The sequence below is a fragment of the Aythya ferina genome (assembly GCF_964211825.1).
Source record: "Aythya ferina genome assembly, chromosome: 2".
In the NCBI taxonomy this organism is placed as follows: domain Eukaryota; kingdom Metazoa; phylum Chordata; class Aves; order Anseriformes; family Anatidae; genus Aythya; species Aythya ferina.
The window spans coordinates 154,107,192-154,126,663 of NC_140297.1; the positions used below are offsets into that span (position 1 = coordinate 154,107,192).

Consider the following 19,472-nt stretch of genomic DNA (forward strand, 5'->3'; position numbering starts at 1 on the left):
ACTGTATTTTCTTCACTGTCTGTATTTACCATTATTTCATTTGTTGGACTTGATGATCCTTAAGGGTCCCTTCCAACTCAGGATATTCTATGATTCTATGATTCTATGATTTGCCTCTTTGGGCACTGCCTGCCATGTCTTTCCTTCTCCTCTTGAAACATCGTTCTAGTCCTTGACAGAAAGGTAGAGATCTCAAAGATGAAAATTCTTACTGTGTTCATAAAATGTAGGACCTGGATAGAGGAGATTGAAATTACAGCTCTTCCCAAAAGCCCTGCAGAAGAGCATGTACAACTCCATTAACCAAGTAAGCCCCTTAACCAACCATTACAAGAGGATGCCTCATGGGTGGCAGTGATGGGAATGGGGCCAGGATGGAAGGAGAAGCTGAATGCAGTGGGGAAGAGGCAAAAGAGGTGAGAAATTAGCATTTAGCAACAGTTGGTGATGTCTAGGGTTACATCGCACAAGGGGAACAGGCCTGTGGTTAGCAAAACCAAACCACCACAAAGCCAGGTTGCCATGGTTCCAGTGCCTTCAGGTTCTCCTCTAGCTGTCCCCATATTTACAGTATTGCAAGACCAAAATATTTTTTTTTTTTTAATTTGAAAGTGATTCTTACTTCCCTTCTAAGCACACAGGACATCTGTAGCTCATCCAGCATCCTCTACCATTGCTATGAGAAACGAATCTTAAAAAATAAGGCCCACACATATCACAGATATCATTATCACAAGACAAAGAACATAGAAAATCCAGGTATGTTCCAACCCACACCATTAAAAGAAATAAATGCATTCCAGTTGCTCTGAGATCTGTAAGCAAAACAACTATCCAGAACTGTTAGCAACAAAGAAGAGAACGCCAAAGGCTACAAAGCTGAAAATAATGCACAAAACTATTAAAAAGGCATTTTGTCAGTCAGGTGAGTACCTGGTTTATATTAACAGACAAAACAAATCTAGGTTTAAAATGAAAATTTTGAAATTGTTCCAAAATTGTTTGATTAAAAAGTTCTAGAGGAAGTTAGGAAGAATCCTTTAATCATTACACTTGAACTTGATTTGATTTTCAAATATAGGTACATACTTTGTCAATCTATTTCTAAGCATAAACATTAAGTTATGTATACACTAGGCTGTTTGTGTTTTCATAATCAAATTAATATTTACCATAAAAAGATACATAAATCAAGAGCTGAAATAAAGATATTACAGGAAAGAACTATTTTCCCTTTCTTTGCTCATGCCTATGCCTACGCATAACTGATGTTAATGCAGATAAATACACCCAGGTCCACAAAGTCCTTTCTTTCCCAGCATTTCTCACACCTATGAAGAAATGTAATGGTAGTTCTAAAATCATATAGCTGTCAGATGCAGAGATTCTGAATCAAGATGACCAAAAAATACTAAATACTTGATTTTTTCACGTAATATACACTCTAAGCAGTTCAGTCTTAGACTGATGACTCTTTTATATATAGTATCAGCATTAAATAAATAAACGGATTGGTGATTCTGATTACCTGGAATAGCTTCATGGGCTGTCAAAACCACACTTATAATAGGATTTTTAGCTCCTGGAACCTGTTCAGTCTCCTTAGTTGATGGAGTTCTCTCTGTCTTCTGTACTCTGGGCCTCTTTGGAGTTTTTTCTCGCTCATCTTCCTTCCTGTCAATGTCAACGTCAGAATCATTACCTAAAGAGCAAACACCAAAAAAATACATATATAACTATGTACAAAAGCAATGCAGGTACACAGTCACTACTGCTACCAAAAAAAAAAAAAAAAAAAAAAAAAAAAAAAAGATGAGAAAATTAATGCTGCTGTAGAAAGAACTGTATGTGATCAAAGCAAGGTGTGCTGCATGAACTCCTAAAGGGAAACTTCTTTTCCTCTCCTTAATGAACCCAGGGTGATACTTGCACAAACAGAGAACAAAGGGAAAAACAAAAATTGGACTCTCAGAAACACTTGCGTTCCTAAATGATCCTTAAATTGTCGCGGATTTTTGTGAAAATTTTACAAACTTGGTATAATGTCTTATGATTTCATCATGAAATAACAAATTGGTTTTCTTCTTTCTGTACATCACTGTAACAGAGACTTTAGGATTATTTCTCCTAGTACCTGATTCATTATGCATCTTATTTAACAGAAAAGTGTTTCAACAATCTCTTAGGATTAGGCTTTTTCCCCACAGTTGTACTAAATCGATAACCAGAAACGTACTTTTATTTTTCAGTGTTGATCTGAGAAAAACTAAGGTAAAAAACTGTTCATTTGGTTCTGTGTAACACTTAGAAGTGCAGGCCTTTAAAAGTCAGACTTTTATGGGCACAAAAGTCTGACTTTTAAAGGCCTGCACTTCTAAGTTATCCCCTATTTTTTGCTATTCAGAATGTCTTCATCTTCTTAAATTGGATAACTTTTGGACCTGTTATCCTGAAGGCAACACAATAGTTGTACTCAAAATACTCATCTGAAATAACAAATATTTAGAAATTAACTCAGTTCTTCGCTGAAGTTCTTCTTCCTTACAGTAAATGAGGCTTTTCTTATTCAATTTTTTAAACTGCTTATAAATAAGGAATTACCAAATAAAGAATAAAAAAAGAGGGTTACAAGTTTATACCCAGAACCTTCATTCTATCAGATGAAGTGGTAGGAAATGCAGGCTAAAGAAAACTCTCATGGCAAATTAAGGCCTTATGCAAATATTCCAGAGGTAATGAGTAAGGAAAGCAAAAACTGATTGAAGAAAGAAAATTATAAATGAACTCAGTGAATTTCGGAAGGGTATTTTTTCTGCACCTGAAGCAGCTGACACAATCTCCAGCGTAAGTCATTCAATGTATATTCATAACATGCTGTAGCTGCTCTGCTGAGATAGGGAAAGGGTATATAAATATACAGCAGTAACGGCAGAAGCTGTAGTGTGTTTACTTGTTTATGACATGCAAATAGCAAAAGCAGCGGCAAGATATGATGCATGGAAATGGCTGTGTTTTAATTTTGTATTCTGTTAATGCTCGACTGAGATTCTGGACACCCATTGGTCTTGGAACAAGGGATTAGGGGAAGATGACAGTTAAAAAACAGAGAACAAAAAGGGCTAAGCACAAACCAAAGTAGCATAGTTAGGACCACACCTGTAAACAGTGCTTGGCTAAACTAGAAGTCCTCTAAGCAGATTTAAAAACAAACAAACAAAAACCACAATAGGAGTCAGCTTAGATTTCTTTAGAAAAATTCCTTGATACGTTCCTCTCCTCAACTACCTTTTTCTCTGTAGATTTTCATGGTTTTAGAAGATATTCCTGCTTTGGTGTGAAGGGTCTTACTATGTCTCCATTTAGATCCTTAATATAGTTATTGACTGATATTGAAACCAAGAAATTCTGACAGCAGTATTTGACAGCAAAACTTGAAGGGATATTTGGATATACAGAAATAACCCCTTTATATTTGAGTATAAAGAAATAAGCCAGAAACTGCTCATGTAGTGTTTTCTTTTGGTGGCATGTAAGCGGGATGGAGGCAAACAACGTTTTTCCACATTTCCTTTGTGAAACAGCCTCCATTAGTTTACTATCAACAACAGATCTTCACAAATTTCAGAGCAGGACTGGGCCACCAGCAGAAGAATGTATTCTCATAGAGAATCAGAATACACATGAATGTACGCTGCCTGTTGAACTGTGTTTCCTTGGGGCTATTTTATGTTCTGGTAAACAACCAATACAGACACTGATTAGGTTAATTACATTGCTTATATTCAGTGGACAGCAAGTTAGTGACAGTTTTAGAAAAAAAATGTTTTGATATTTTGCATGTTTAGCTAACAAAAATCCAGAACTATTGACTGAAGGGAAAGATGAAATTAGGACAGCAGAAATTTCCCCATTTTGCTTCACATACTAAATTCATTGTAGGAATATGAACAGATTCCAAACACCCTACCCATAAGTCGTCTTTTCTAACTATTACAAAGGAAGAGTTAATCAGTTTAGTGAGAGAACAAAAACATTTTATGGACTTCTCATGCTTAACTTGCAACTCTATTAACTTTACAATATCAAGACTCTACTAGAAAATAGAAAAGGAATAAAAGAGTTAAGTGTGTCAGTGATAAACACTAATGAGTAACTATTACCACATTAACAGCTAACAACAATTTCATGCTGGTTTTCTTCCTATGTCCCTCTATCAGGCACAACAGTTTTCTAGTTGCTTCAGGTCAACCAAGGGTACGAGCTGCAGGAAAGACAAGGCCTGTTACAACAGAGTTGACGATGACTCCCTGCCTTCAAAAAAGAACTCCAAAAATGCTATTACAAAGTGTTTTTATAATGATATGCAGAATTGTAACATAAAGTTCTGATAGTTAAACTTTAAAATCTATCCACTAATCCAATGCATGTTGACACAAGTAGTCCTATTCCTTCCCTTTCTGAAAGCAACAAGCACCTTCCAGAAGTGATTTGTTGATAAGGAGCTGGGGCTGCATGCATGGGCAATACTTTTTCCTACAAGCACAACAACGTCACAGTTTGTGCATGAACTGAAAGAGATTGAAAACAAAAACAAATGAAAAAAAACAATCAACCACCCTCCATCAAACCATCTTGCCTCCCATTGCCAGCTGCTTTCTTCCCGAACTCTTTGTAAAAAGACTTTTATGAAATGACAGAGGGAGAGGAAAGAATGTTTTAATGAAAAAGATAAGCTTCAGCTTTGACCCCTGGGCTAACAGTGCATTGCCACAATACAGGATGCTTTTCCATCTCAGAAATTTAGTGTCTTCCTGGAAAAAAAAATTACTTGACTGTTCCCACTGGTTTGGAGTCAAATACCAGTGTTTTATCTTTCACAACTAGTACAATTCACCTGTTACTGTTCTTAGTGTATTATAAAGGAGCATCCAACAAATAAGAAGATCTAGGAGCAAATGAAGTTATACACAACTCAGAATAGCTAAGCAAACTTCCTCCAAGTGGAAGGAAGTCTTTTGCTTGCTCATAAACAGATTTATTTAGACAAACTGCCTCACTGTGTCTCTCTTGGTAAGCAGTCAGCTTAGCACCTCGTCAGCTGGCACTTCAGCAGACTAATAACCTGACCTTCCCCAGCTAGCAACAGGCATTTTTAATGTCGGTTGTGCTTGTGCAAGAAACATAACATGGTGCCTGCGCCTTCTGACATGTTTAAGGAATGGCTGTGTCTGCGTTGATGAGGAAAACTCCTGTCAACTCTGAACGAACTAGTACCTTCAGAGTCCAGTCAACTTAGGCTGTTCATCTGTCCCCTGCCTCAGTCTGAGCCCTTAACTGCGAGTACTGCTCGCTGCCTTCATAATTGGATGTACGACACTGTGCAGGCACAGCTACACATTCCTAATTGGTATGTTTTTAAACTGCTCTTCATTCAAATTATTATTCTTCTCCCTAAAGCATACCGGTATTTCATAGCAGCAAGAGTGTAGTTTGAGGAGAAAAAAAAAAAAAAAGTAGTGAACTGGTCATTCAAAATGAACACATAAAATTGTTTCTCCTGCACAGGTTGACATGCTACAGACAGAACAAAGTCATGTAAATAAGAATCCTGTTGATGGCAAAAATATTTTAAACTAAGGCTCAAAGTGACACTTCTTAAGAATTACACAGGCTCCTAATTCACTACGAATCTTCTCAAAGTGTCTAAAAGAATATCTGGACTGTCTGCAATAAGATCTGAGCAGTAGAAGAACCACCTGGAGTCAATTTTACGAGGTCAGAAAACCTTATGAAGTGTATTAAGATGTACAATGGAGCGGTGGTAATCAGAGGAATTCTTAAACTGCTTGAATATGCTAATTATTTAATACTAAAAGTTGTGCTGTTAGACATAAACTGCTTTAAATAATGAACTTGAACTGATGCAAGCCTCTCTGCTTTGACACAAAACTGATATGAATCAGGCACTTGTTTAATCGAGATTAAAAATCCTTTTCGTTAGCTCAAGGTGGTTTATTCCAAAGAAGAGAATCTAGGCTGACCACTTGCAATTCATCTACCACCCAAATCCCATTCCCCAGCCATCAAATGTTCACTCTGGTACCTGCCAGAGATTCACGTGTGCTGCAATGTGGGAAAGGGAGGCAGGTTAAATTAATGACCTGTTGCCTCTCTCAAAACAAGAGCGTGGAGGCAGCTGCTGGGGAACTGATCCAATCCAGCAACAGCCAAAACACTCAAACCCATCCCATCCTGGAGGCACAAGCTCTGGTAGCTCCATTTTTTCGACTGTTCAGGCAGATTCTCAACTCATCCAGTTTTGTTTTAGGACAAAAAGAATGGATGGCAGTCCTTCCTGCCAGCCCATTAACCAAACCATCAATTTGGCTTAATCAATAGGAACAAAAACAAGCATGCAAACAGCTCTGCTTAAATCATCGGCAGAGAAACCCTCTAGGAAATGTGTGTATATACATGTACATTTACTGAGTGTGAATATGGGGCATTTAAAAAAAAAAAAAGACATTTTTAAATTCTGTGCAAATAAACGAACACACTTTTTTTCTTGCTGTTCCACTGAACAGGACCACAAGGTGAAGGCAACCCGTACTCATCAAGGCAGTAAATTATCTGCCCAGAGGATGTCAGTAACCAGTAAGGCTTGGTGACTCCTGAAAAAGAGGGGAGACCACCTCAGCGAGAAACTGATCTCACAGAAGTCATGTGGCTCGCTGGTCCCAGAAACAAAACAACAGCAGAGGCCAATTACATTCACCAGTTATTTCTGGTGAAATGGTATTAAGCCCAATACGTGCTGTTGTTTCCATACAGTTTTATAGTTGTTTACCCACTGCAATTTTAGACATCCATTATGATAAGTGTTTCAATAGCTCCCTTAGGGATCTATAAAAAGCAACAAATTTTATTATTTGGAAACCTGATCTCTTAACTTCACCTTCAGGTCAATACGCTTATTATGTTTCTCTCAGTGAAGAATATCACAGAGAATATCAATATACACTATCTTAATATTTAGCCTATTTTTGCAATATTTAAAATATTAGTGTATTATCAGTGTTATTTTGGTCACAAATCTAAAATGCTGCACCATATGAAGAAAACCAATTTCGTCCCAGCCAAACCCAGTACTTTATTTTTAATCGGATACCCATACAGTGATAGACTCTGCACGAAATTAAAAACATGAGAAAGCAGATGAAAATAGAAAAAAAAAAAATCAAGAAGCAGTGGAGAAAATGATAAAACTAATTTCAAGTTGGAATAGCAAAAGCTTAAACATTGGATATAAAAGTGGAAGAACAACCAATACGGATTAGGCAAGAGGTCAAAAATTACAGAAGAACTTGTTGTCAGAGATCCTTATGATTTTAGCCATCTATTCTTAACTGCTGTGTCAGAAATGAGAGAGGATATTTTAATTCTGAACACTTCAAAGAGCCTCAGCAAAATTCTCCATCCAGCTCTTAGAATTCCAGCAACAGAGAAATGTCATCAAATCAGAAGTTTCAGTCCTGCTTTTCTCATACACACCAAAACATGTGTGATTTTAAGAAGTATTTGTCTCACAGACACTTTAGTCCAGAAAATGTTGGTGTCCATCGCATCTATTCAAGTAACTGAAATATTTTTTGAACGTTATACACACAAAAAAAAACACAAGCAAAATAAATATGTTTATACCACTGCCTAAATCAAGGATGCTCTTGCTTTTTGAACACCACTTATATTTGTGGTCCTCTATCTCCAAACAGATACAGCAGAGCTGCTGAGAGGATTGATATGACTGCCTAGATATACATGTATAAGCAATTTCCGTATCATCTAGTCTGTTACTTAAGACTCACACCAAGTAAGAATAATCTGATTGCAAACATGAAAATTTCTAAATTATGAACCTTATGCAAGAGGTTACTGAGAATTAGTAATAACCATTTATCAGAAGTATACAGCAAGATGGCAGCCACGGAAAACCAGGATCAGGTTTGAGAAACAATCCGAAGAAGCACCATTTCACAAACAGTGCAACAATGCTCCGAAACTCACTAACACAGAACATACTGACAAGTAGAAAACCAGACAGCTCTATAATCCACTTAGATAAATTAATGAGCTCAGCAGCTGTCATTGTGACTGATCTGGGTGAAATCTCCAGCTCACAGGCTCTGCCAACAACTTCGTATCTTGGCAAGTTTGTGCAAGTATTTTTAAGTACGAACGGGTCCCCATGAAATTACATGAACAGATTAAAAAAAAAAAGGCATTTACAACTACATTATTTGTTTGCCTGTTTAATTTTAGGCTTTTTTTCGTTCACTTTTACAAGTTTCACCCATTACCCTCAAAACTTTCTTTGTAATAAAAATTGAGTCTGATAATAATACAACTCCAAAATCCCCAAGTTTGAAGAACGTATGTTCTGAGCTGGTAAAGCAACAAAACTATGACCAACAATCCTCGGTGTAGCCCATATTGGTCTTGTACACGCATAAAAAGTTTTGAGCTACTCAACATGATCACATTTTCCTAAAGGATAACAACAACATGCATGCTGTTTATCTACACATTCAGAAGTTGGGAAGTTTTGCCAAAGCAGTTCACATGACAAAACCAGAGATGAGAAGTTTCCCTCTGATGGGTTGGTTATCAGCAGACGGCTGAAGACAGAATTTTCCAGGTGTAATCCAAGAACAATTATCCCTTTAGGATAAAAACCAGCCGCCAGTAGTGTTACAGTTAGCCACCAAAGTACGAAGTTTTGGGCTGGAGACATTCTAGCTGCACTAATCATCAACAACTGAAAGCCCTTATTATTTGCTCTGCAAGAATGACATTTTTCTTGATTGTTTTGCTTTTGCCAGAAAGTAAATAAAAAATGTTCCATTCACATGAAATTGTGGTTGGTTTCTTTTTTAAAGGAAAAGACTGAGCAATTTACTTTGAAAAATCTGGCAGTGGGTTTTCTAGCATAACGGATCTAGATAAGATTTAGCAGCTCTAATGAGCTAACAGGTAATGGGCAGCTAATTTGAGTTTATATTCTGATTTCAGATTATATTTTAAAAGGATGCTTAGGAAAGGCAACGCTGACAAAATAATGCAAATGCTAAAATGGTACCTAGCACAGACAAACAGCAAAGGGTCCTGACACTTGTGATGCCAGAGAAAAGACTGCTGGAGTAAAAGTCTCTACACGTAGCTGAAAAATCCAACCAATGATGACAGTAAAAGAAAAAAAAAGATCAGGTAATTTATGAAAGCAAGAGTTTCTGTGCTCTGTCAACATATTCTAAGCCCATTTTATTGTTAGCCGCAGAAGTTAAATTCTACAACACACTGGAAGCAAAATGAACTCGGACTGGTTGTGCAGCATAATGATAGAGTGGGCAAAAAACAGTAATGGAAAACAGGAGAAAAATCAACGGCAATTTTTTGTGTAAGTAGAACCAACCAGATAATATGCAATGTAACTACAGCTGAAGAAAAAGAAAAAACACACTTCATTTTAACATAAACACAAAGCTCATATAAGTTTAGATAACTTGGGCTACTGTATTATTTTGTATTCACATGACATTCACCTTGGAGAAAAATTAAATGAATTTTCAACATTTTCTTTTTAAAACTTTGGAGAGGTTGAATATATTTAAACCTATCTTAAAGCTGACAGTGAACTCTCATACTTCAAAGACAATAAACCATATGAACTTCAGTGAAATAGAAATGTGAGTTTTGAGTTATTTTTCATACAGTAAAACAAGCCACCCTGGAAGGCGCTTATAGATCTATCAAAAGAAAAGAACTTAATTCAGGTTTCCCAGGGTGCACAACAGAAACATCTCTAAGGAATCATCCTTCTTCATCAATGGATGATACCCACCTTCGTGGTCCCTATCACTTCTCATTTGAAAAGAGTAATCCTCTGAGAAACAGAACAGTTTCTTATCTAAAATAAGCATTTCAGTGAGTTTAAGACAACTTTAATGCAAGTGCAATAAATCTTTTGACCTTTACGGAAATAAAATAAAATAAAATAATCTTGTCTAATTATATTCTCAGTTGTGCTTCGACATGGTTTTTCTGTTAAAAGAAACAGACAACTCCTTTCAATTGAAAATTAACACTAGGGCTTACAGCTTGTTACCAATCAAGCTACAGGACAGAAACACGCTGATTCACTTTGCGTCGTTTTATTGGGTATTTTCTTACCTCCATCTCCTTCTTCTTCTCCTTCATTTAGCACAATAATGCAGATATGCTTCCTCAGCTGCCGGGTGTTAGAGAACTTCCGATTGCATTTCCTACATTCCAAGCTGCCTGGTGAGACTTCAGCCGGTTCTGGTCCTTCTTCTGTCCCCGTCTGAGTTTCTTCATTTGGAGTAGAGTTACTGTCTGCCACATCCTCATCTGCACAGAACTTCTTAGTAGACCCTTTGGGCCTGCCCCTTTTCCTCTTCACTGCAAGGAGCTCTAGAAACAGAAAGTTAAAAAGAAGCTATAATGAAATTTCACGGGGTTGCTCTGGTAATTAGCTAATATCCATCAGATCTTTGAAAGCTAGTAATATTAAATAAAATTTCAAAGCCTAAAGCTTAAGAAAATGGTAGCTTCACACAGCCTTATTTTTAAGCAATGAAATTTGTTGGCATTTCTGCTAGCCACAAAGCAATAACCAAAGCAATAACATGTGTTATTGAGATCGACAGATATCAGAGTGCTACAGTTTTACGGAAATTACACTGCAAGCATTCTTTTAGATTACCGCATAATTGTATCAGCATGCAAATTCTACAGAGTTGCTCTGCTGTGTTCTGACACTCCACCAAAAAAAATAAATCTCATTTAAATTAAAATCAAAGAAATTGCTTAAGTATTTGAGATACATTCTGTAAAAAAAAAAAAATAAATAACTCAGTTTATCTTTTAAAACAAACATTTATCTTTTAAACCTCATTGTCCTTGTAATAATTTGAGTAATTATACTCTTAATAATTCAAGGCCAGGTTGGATGGGGCTTTGAGCAACTTGATCTAGTGGGAGGTGTCCCTGCTCATGGCAGCAAGGCTGGAACCAAACCATTCATGTTTCTAAGATTCTGTAACTCACATGATTTCTTATTCCTAGCACTTTCTATCTTCACACCCATATCTCTTGCTGGTGATCTCTCTCATCCTTACTCTAGTTACTTCAAAAGCAATCTTGCTATCAGCCTCTCACAGACAAAACTTTTGAAGATGGACTAAGCCAGTTAAACTAGCAGAAAACTTTTAGCTAACAAAAGCAAAAACTCAAAGGGGGCCAAATTTTCCAGATGGTGACCGGGTACCTTTAGAAGACTTCATCCTAGCTCTCAGTTCCTCTCATCTGTTAGGTGATGCAATGAAAAGTATCGTTCACTTTCTTTTTAATCTCAGAGGTTCTCTGTTTTTTGTTTTGGTTTGGCTGTTTTTTGTTCTTTACTCTGAAGTACTTGAAGAATTATCTGGTTTTGTATATGTTTTGGTTTGAACCTGCTCTTCTGCAAGAAACTCAGTTCACCGACAGCAAAGCATGCTCACTTTTATAGTATCTTTTTGAGTCTGAGCAGACATCTGGTGAAAAAACAGATCTACTTCTGCAGAGCTCAGAGAGAAAAATCTGCGCGCAACTAGAAGAGTTTGCCTGATGGTGTATGGAGAAACAGGACAGAGTTAGGCTACTTCTGTGCTTTTGGCATTCATTTTATCCAATGTTAGACACCTAAGCTCTGAAACTAGTCACTATTTGTCTTCTGTATTGAATGAACACAGAAAATACTCTCCAGAATGCAGTGCCCGAATCATTCTGGACCCCAAAGTGTCCAAAGTTCCAGTTTAAGAACCTTCAGCTGTGTGCAATGGATTTAAGCTTTCAAAATTAAAAGGCAAAATATCTTGATACAGTCACAGGAATGGCAAAAACAAACAAACAAAAACCAACACTGTATAATATGCATTAAAATGTGAAAAGTGAAATAGAACAGGTATGAAGTGCCTGTCAGCCATCACACTTGTAGTATGAGAGAAAAACAAAGGACTGGAAAATATTAAAAAATTGCCAACCACTCTGGTTTTGATGCTCTGGAAAGAAAAAAAAAAAAAAAAAAAAAAAGTATCTCATACGTTTCAGCTTATGGTACTCACATTTTTGAGGTCCCTTAAAGATTTCTTCAAGGGGAAATTAAATTGGTTGACTTAGAACACAAGGAAAAATAAATTACCCCAAGGAATCTTAAGGCGAGAGAACAGGAGGTGGTAGCAGCAGCATTTCAGAATCTGTTAATCGCTTCCCTTATGTATTCCAGACAAACAAAAACCCACATACAGAGACGGCAGTTTTGAGATAAATCATGTAACTGGTATCAACTGAGCAAGAAAGCATTTTGTCTCATTAGAGTAGTGATGGAGCACCTGCCTACTTAACCATGTCATAAGAACACTAAAAGCCTCATTGTGAATGGGGAAAAAAATAAATTAACTCTTTCACAAATCTTTTTGCAATTATTCAGGAGCAGCATTCTGAATTTCTGTGCTACTGCACTCCAGTGAAAGCAGTTTGGTGAGTTATCAGCCCGAAAGAGGAAGGTGATTTCAGTGCTCTCAAGACTTCTCTTTGCTACTATTCATGTTATTTTGACTTCCATTAACTGTGGCAAACAGTACCTGGTGCCTTGAGTTAATGAAATTAACATGAAATTAGAACAAACAACATATCAATGTCAACCTGTAAGAAGGTCAGATTGCTGTGCATCAAGCATGGTATCAGGAAGACAGATGCTGCTGAAGTTGCCATTAAGCAATTAAATCTTAGGATTTGAAGAGTGGATACAACCACCACATTCTCTGTTTATGACGTTGTTTTCATTCGTTTGCAATTCCAACTCTATGAGAGTACCCAGCATATTTTCCAAAAAGAAATTGAACAGAATCAGGCAAAAGAGGTTCGTTCACCTCTCGCTAACTGGTTTTAATGTAAACGTAATGAAAAACAGAACAGCATTTTCTCATTAAGACACAAATGGAAAAAGTCCTGCATACAAATGGAAATGTGAGAATTGCTCCTTCAGAAGGTTGGTGATAGGTCTTTTTCTGTGGGCTACCATGTTGTAGCTGTTACCAGAAAGATTTCTAATGGTGCAATCAATACAAAGAACGTGTAAATTTACATCGGTTTGTAAATGAGTCTACCAGCAGCAGAACTGCCAGCAGCAGAATTACCAGCAGTTCTCAGACATTTTAAAAGGCTTAACAGCAAGTGCTGGGAAACAACATACATTGGAACAGGAGGCCTCCTGGATAACTGATGTATCACCAAAATTCCTTGCTTCTTTTATCCCCTCTTTTTCCAGAGCCAAACATACCTCAAGCTACTTTGAATTAACAATGCCAGAATTCACTGTTTAATGATGCACAGGACTATAAATGCCAGCTGTCTCTCTGTACCCAGCTTGCCACCAGCTATCCATTCATTGTACTAACCACAGTTCAAAAAGCCACCTAAGAGTAACAACATGCAGTAATTGAACACTGTATTCATCTGTTCACACAGAAATAAGCCAATCAGAAACATCACCCCTTGCTAAAAGAAAGTATCAGACTAACAAGAAAAAAAAATACAAATAAAAAGCACTTATTTCAAGGATGATTAGCAGGAAGCTCAAGTTTTTAATTTGTCATCAAAAAGATTTTAAAAGAGAAATCTTGTTCCCCCCAAGAACATCTTTGTGGTTTGTAGGGATTTTTACACCCATCACAGATTCACTAAAACTAACCTTTATGTTAACTGGCATTGGATGTACAATGGCAATATTCTAGGAAGACTTTCTCTGCTATGCTATATATTATGTACTCAAAGGCATTAAAAAGGGCAGTTTAGAAAGAGAACAGTAAAAACAAACAAACAAAAAACAGCTACTATTTAAGTCTACTCCTGCACTGTTCCTCCACAGGAATTATTCACATAAGCTTCCTCAAATAAGCCCATTTAATAATCAGTAATCTCAGAAATGTTCAGAATATGAGTAGCATGCAACATTTCTATTTATGAGGTCTTCGTGTTATTATACAGCAGAATTAAATGCAATCATTCCCTTGAAATTTAACTAAGCAAAAACACACACACACAGTTTTTAACTCTTTGTAGGTTAGAGTGAAGAAGATGGCAGCACTCCAGGACTTTGGATTTAGCTGGGCTCAGTGATCCTCACTGAAGGGGTTGTGTAGCTTGTATCAAAAATCAAATTTAACCAAAACTGGTTCACTAAAGGACAACACCCTTACAAAGTAGAATCTTCTAAAGTTAGTTGTTGTTTTTTTGTTTGTTTGTTTGTTTTTCTTACTAAAATAGATTTTTCTCTGGTTTTCTAGTCCTCAGGTTTAACTCAATTGCATGGGTAATTAGAGCTAACGATGTAGAAAACAACTGTCACTAAACTATGTTAAAAGGCAAATATCTATGACTCTGGAAGAGTAGGAGACATAACAGATCCCTATCAAATGGCTCTTTTTCTCCCAGAAAAAAAAAAAAAAAAAAAAAAAAGGAGCTGTAGCACAATTCAAACAAAAAGTTTGCCAGAAGTCACAAAACACTTGCGAAAGTTTTTGCATAAACATCCTGACTGAATGCTACTGGCTAGATGTGTTCTGCAACATGAACCCATCCTCATCTGTCTGATAAACAAACAAAAAGCTCATCTTCTTTTATGTAAATAATTCCAACAGTACATGGAAGCATTCAGAATCTGCTGCACAAGGCATCAGACAAAAATACACAAATAAATTTCGTCTGCAGGTTCCTTATGCAGTTATCGTTCCCTGTGCACCTAGGCACCTAGGCTTTTAGCCCTGAAGCTGTTCAGCCTGCTCTAGTTACAGCCCATCCTCAAGTCATGAGAAGGCTGATGCATCTGCTGCATTTTAAAGTGACCTTAATGAGTTAAAAATCTCTGGAAAAATTACCATAGGCAGACTGTAACTTCTTTCCAGGTCTTAAAATCAGTAGGTCTTAAAATCAGTGAGGCCTGGGTGTTGCAAGGAGCACATATCCCATAATACAGATACAGGCTAAAGCATCCATCATGAAATAATAATATTACAGACAGCTGTAAAGTTGGAAGTTAGGACTATCTACGCTGTTCCTCAAAGCATTACCAATGTAAACCAGAACATAACTGTCCGTTCCCAAACAAAGATGCCACACCAGACAAGTCATAACCTATTCATAACCTGTACAACAGCAACATCTGCCTGGTACCCCTGGTTCCACAATTCTAACATCAAATCAAATCAAAATGTTTCGAATGAATCAAGTCTAAATATATCATCCCTTAATTATTATGGGAAAGTGGCGTGACTAACTAAAATTCAGCAGAGAGTACTGCCAATAAAATAACTTCAGAGTAATAAACACTTATTACTTGCCTAGCGTTTTACTTTTTCACAGTACTTATAAAATCATTAATTTAGTATTCAGGCAGAACAGAGCCCCATTAACAACATTCACTCATCCATACTAATTCTGGAGGAACTACACCATTTACCTGTACTTGGAAGAGAAACTATGATTTCAAAAGACAGAAATATGTTCATCTATCAGCCAACAAGTACCAAAAGGAAGTTGTAATTTCCAGGCTGTCATTCATCAAACACTTCTCCCTTACTGACAACATTGAAACACTATGAAAAAGTACAGAGGAGTTCACCAAGAGAAAAAAAAAAAGTATATTAAAAACTTTTATGTTGCTGATTCTATAACAGGAGGGGAAATTTTCAAATTCCTACATTCAGCTGTGAAGTCTCCTAATTTTTTTAAGCAGAACATAGGAAAAATTCAATACGACTTCAGGACACACTATCCTCTTTATCCAATCAACATGCGATAAGAAAGAAAAAAAAATATATTTCATTTCTATAATACAAGTTGAAATGATAAGTAATTCACCTTGACATTCCTACTAACAGCAGGTGTCAAAGAATTGGGCTTCATAATCTGAAAATGGTGGCACCACATGATCACGGCAGATATATTCACCAAGAACAATAAAAAAGGTAACATAATATGACTTTTTTGCATAATTAATTTATGAAGTTATTCTCTTCAAAGCTGGATAAGTCTAATTTCTGCTCTTTCAGATCATAACCATAATTATATACTAGTCTGATAAATACAATGTTTGCTTAATGACATATAATATAGTGCAGATAGTCCCTATCACAAATACAACAAGCACACTACAGAAGAGCCAATTTAATTAAAGGAATACGAATATGTTACACGGTAACATTATCACAAGGCTCAGAGTGAAGTGCTAACAGGAAACAAAATTTTAAGAAAGGAAGATATATTCCATACGCCTGAAATACTCATTCTTTACTATTAAAATTAGAATGGCATTTTAAAATGGGATGCAGATCTAAAATTTATTCGTCTTCTAATGTACTGTTAATTTTAGGCATTGTGTGAAACAATGATCTAGTACAATTTTTTTCTCAACAACGATCTGAGGAGATAACAGCTACAGTTTAATACTATATGACCATTATTAGAAATATCTTCTTATATTGATAAAGTTAATAGAACTGCTGAATTTTTCTTAGTAAGTAAAGGAAGAAATATCACACACGTACATTAATGATAAAATGTTTTCAAGTATGATGTTAAGAGTGTAGGGTTTTTTTTGGTTGGTTGGTTGGTTTTTGTTTATTTTGCTTTGTTACTTATAAACACACACGTTTTAAGATCCAGCAACCATAATTATTAAGTACTTTGGAAATCCTCATAGGCATGTTGAAATAAGAGGTTGGCCAACAATATAAACCCATTGTTCAATAAGGGTCTAAAATAAGATATAATTAGAAAATCTGAATTATTTTGAACCCATTGCTGACATTACAAGGGATTGCAATTATAATCAGTTAAACGTGGTCACAAATATAACTGCTGCTGCTGCAGAGGAAAACCATTCTGCATAACTAACTCTCATTCTGCATAACCTTTGACTACCAGATTTTTATTTTTTTTTTTTTATTATTTACTAGTGCCAACACCAAAGCACAATTATAAATTATGAATCATGCCACTGCCTTTTTGGACTAGAACTAATTTATATTATCTAAAACCCAACAAGCAAGGAGTTAGATTACTCAAAGCATGCCACTCTTCCAAAACCTCCAGACCTCCCTCCAGTCCATGGTGCCCTGGCTGCTTGCCTAAGAAAACTTAATTGTCTAGCACTAACAACACTCTTCCCACTCTTGTTAGGGCTTCAAATTAAAGCTGTAGGAAGCAGCCTTTGCTATACTTGACATTTAAAATTAATGGAGCACTGTAATCATCCCCTGTCACATGCTGAGTTTATCCACATCCATCCCCTGATCTAATCTGCACTGACTGAAATTCAGGCTGGCAACGTACAGCGACCATCGCAGAAACAAGCTATGTAAATCATTCCACACACAGTGAAAGCCCACCACGCCACAGGTTTCATTAAAAAAATGAAATGACTGTTAGAAAATGACACGTCATTCAATTTATCAAAAGTACCTTCTCCGTTTCTGTTTATGTTTGTTGGTGCTGTTAGAGGCTGGAGTGGAATAATGATGTCATTGACGTTAGTCCCTTCTTCTGTGTGCTTCTCAGAGACGTGAGACAATAGTTCTGACTGATTCGGTGAAAACAAGTTACAAAGCTTACACATGAAGATGGAATTGATCCCTGAAAAACAGATTTAAAAAGAGAAGTTAATATTTACAAATTTTAGTCATTTTTTCATATTACCACTAGTTATTGAGATTTTGGTTAACACATTTAACAGGCAGTGAGTAGTTAAAACAAATGATATTGCATCATTAAATGAAAGCATTCACAATAAATCACAAACAGAATTGAAGAAATGGTGAGACTTCCACCCAGATCTTCACAGGGCAAAACATTTCACCTGACTCAAATCTTGGCAACAAGACCTAAAAGGAAGTGGGACAGATGAAGCCAGTTTTTGCCCTTTCAGCCTCAGAAAATGTTGATTTCACATTTCTTTTAAACAGCTGATAAACATAAAATTATATAAGATAAAGACATTGTCCGTTGTTGATGTGCATCCTGTTGGTACAAACACCGAACATTTTATCCTTTACAAAGCAGTTCTGCGATAGAAATGCTGGGCTCCATGTCTAACACCTGGTCCTCGACCTTTCTGTTCTTGAAGTAACAGCCAATGAAGAACTACATTAAAATATTTCTTGGTCAATGCTTTAACCTGAAATTTTACATATTTTTTCAGACAAAACTTTTGATTTTTTCAGTTCAGTTCCAAAGTAGTTGAGGTGTGATGTGAACACAAACACACAAGAGAGTAAGTAATAAAGAAGGGTTACTATCAAATTAATAATTCAGAAAACTTCAACTAAAAAAAAAAACTTACAAACTTTTGGCAGAGTTAATTTGAGGTTCTTTTTCTGCTTTCTAAGACTGCTGTCGTTCACTTGAACTTTTTGATTTTTCAACATGTTTTTTCCACAGTCCCTGCTCCCTTCTGTTTCCAGTAAAAACAAGTAACAGCCAGGAACCAAATTTAACAACATGCCAGTTCCTCAGCTCTGTATAGAAACCCCTGGTCCAGACATCAGTTTCAATTCCTCCTCTCCCTCTGTTCCACTAAGGAAAAGTAGGAACGTATCCTCACTGAAATCAAACCAAAACAGCCAATACTATTTAAGGTACAAACTAATCCACAGGATAGCCGGGTAAGTACAGAAACAAAGTGATTTTCTGTGAGCCTTGGGATGAATCTGGGGTGAAAGAGAACGAGGAAGCTGTACTTTGGAACCTAGTCCCAAAACAATCCCAAACAAAGATCACTACCCCTATTTGATTTTCTTCTCCTCCCTCTGTGACACACTAATTGTATGGTTCACCCCACTCCAGAAAAACCTTTTGAATGTTCAGAATAGTGAAGCTGGCTCTCATTTACAGTTGTTTGCAATGAAACTCTAACAAAAGCAACCTAATCCTTAGAAATAATACAACTACTGCAAAAATAAAAGGCAGAGCATGCCTTCATCTCTTAAAATAGCTCTGAAAAGCAGTCAAAATACTATTCCTGCTGTACAGAATATGCTGTATCCTACACACACACAGCTACATAAAACGTATAATATACTCAGCATGGTCTTTTGAGCTTGGTAGGGATCCTTTTCAGGCATTCTGTTGTCTTGAGCACACACACATTTTTATTTTGGTTGCAGTAAGTTTATAATGGAAATGTTGCTTTGAATCATTTCTGCTCTAGTTATTTAGCAGTATTCTTTTATTAAAAAAAGAATGATGCCTGTTATTAACACAGTGGATGATGATTCTTCTGTCTAAATATGTGTTTAATGTTCCCACTACAAGACCTATCAGCATCTATCAGAAAAGTTTAACCACAGCCGAACACTGAA

At 36.4% G+C, this 19,472-nt stretch overlaps 1 protein-coding gene across 5 annotated transcripts in view; it reads right to left on the reverse strand.

Annotated features, from left to right (window-relative positions):
• The window catches only part of ZFAT (zinc finger and AT-hook domain containing), an 87,414-nt gene that overhangs the window by 58,587 nt on the left and 9,355 nt on the right, over positions 1-19,472 (reverse strand). For all 5 annotated transcript variants that reach the window (XM_084508454.1, XM_084508457.1, XM_084508456.1 and 2 more), the window contains 3 exons: positions 17,578-17,748; positions 10,228-10,488; positions 1,529-1,702 (listed from right to left, as the gene is read on the reverse strand). In XM_084508454.1, coding sequence (XP_084364580.1) covers positions 1,529-1,702; positions 10,228-10,488; positions 17,578-17,748 — 606 coding nt within the window. The remainder of the gene's footprint in view (positions 1-1,528; positions 1,703-10,227; positions 10,489-17,577; positions 17,749-19,472) is intronic.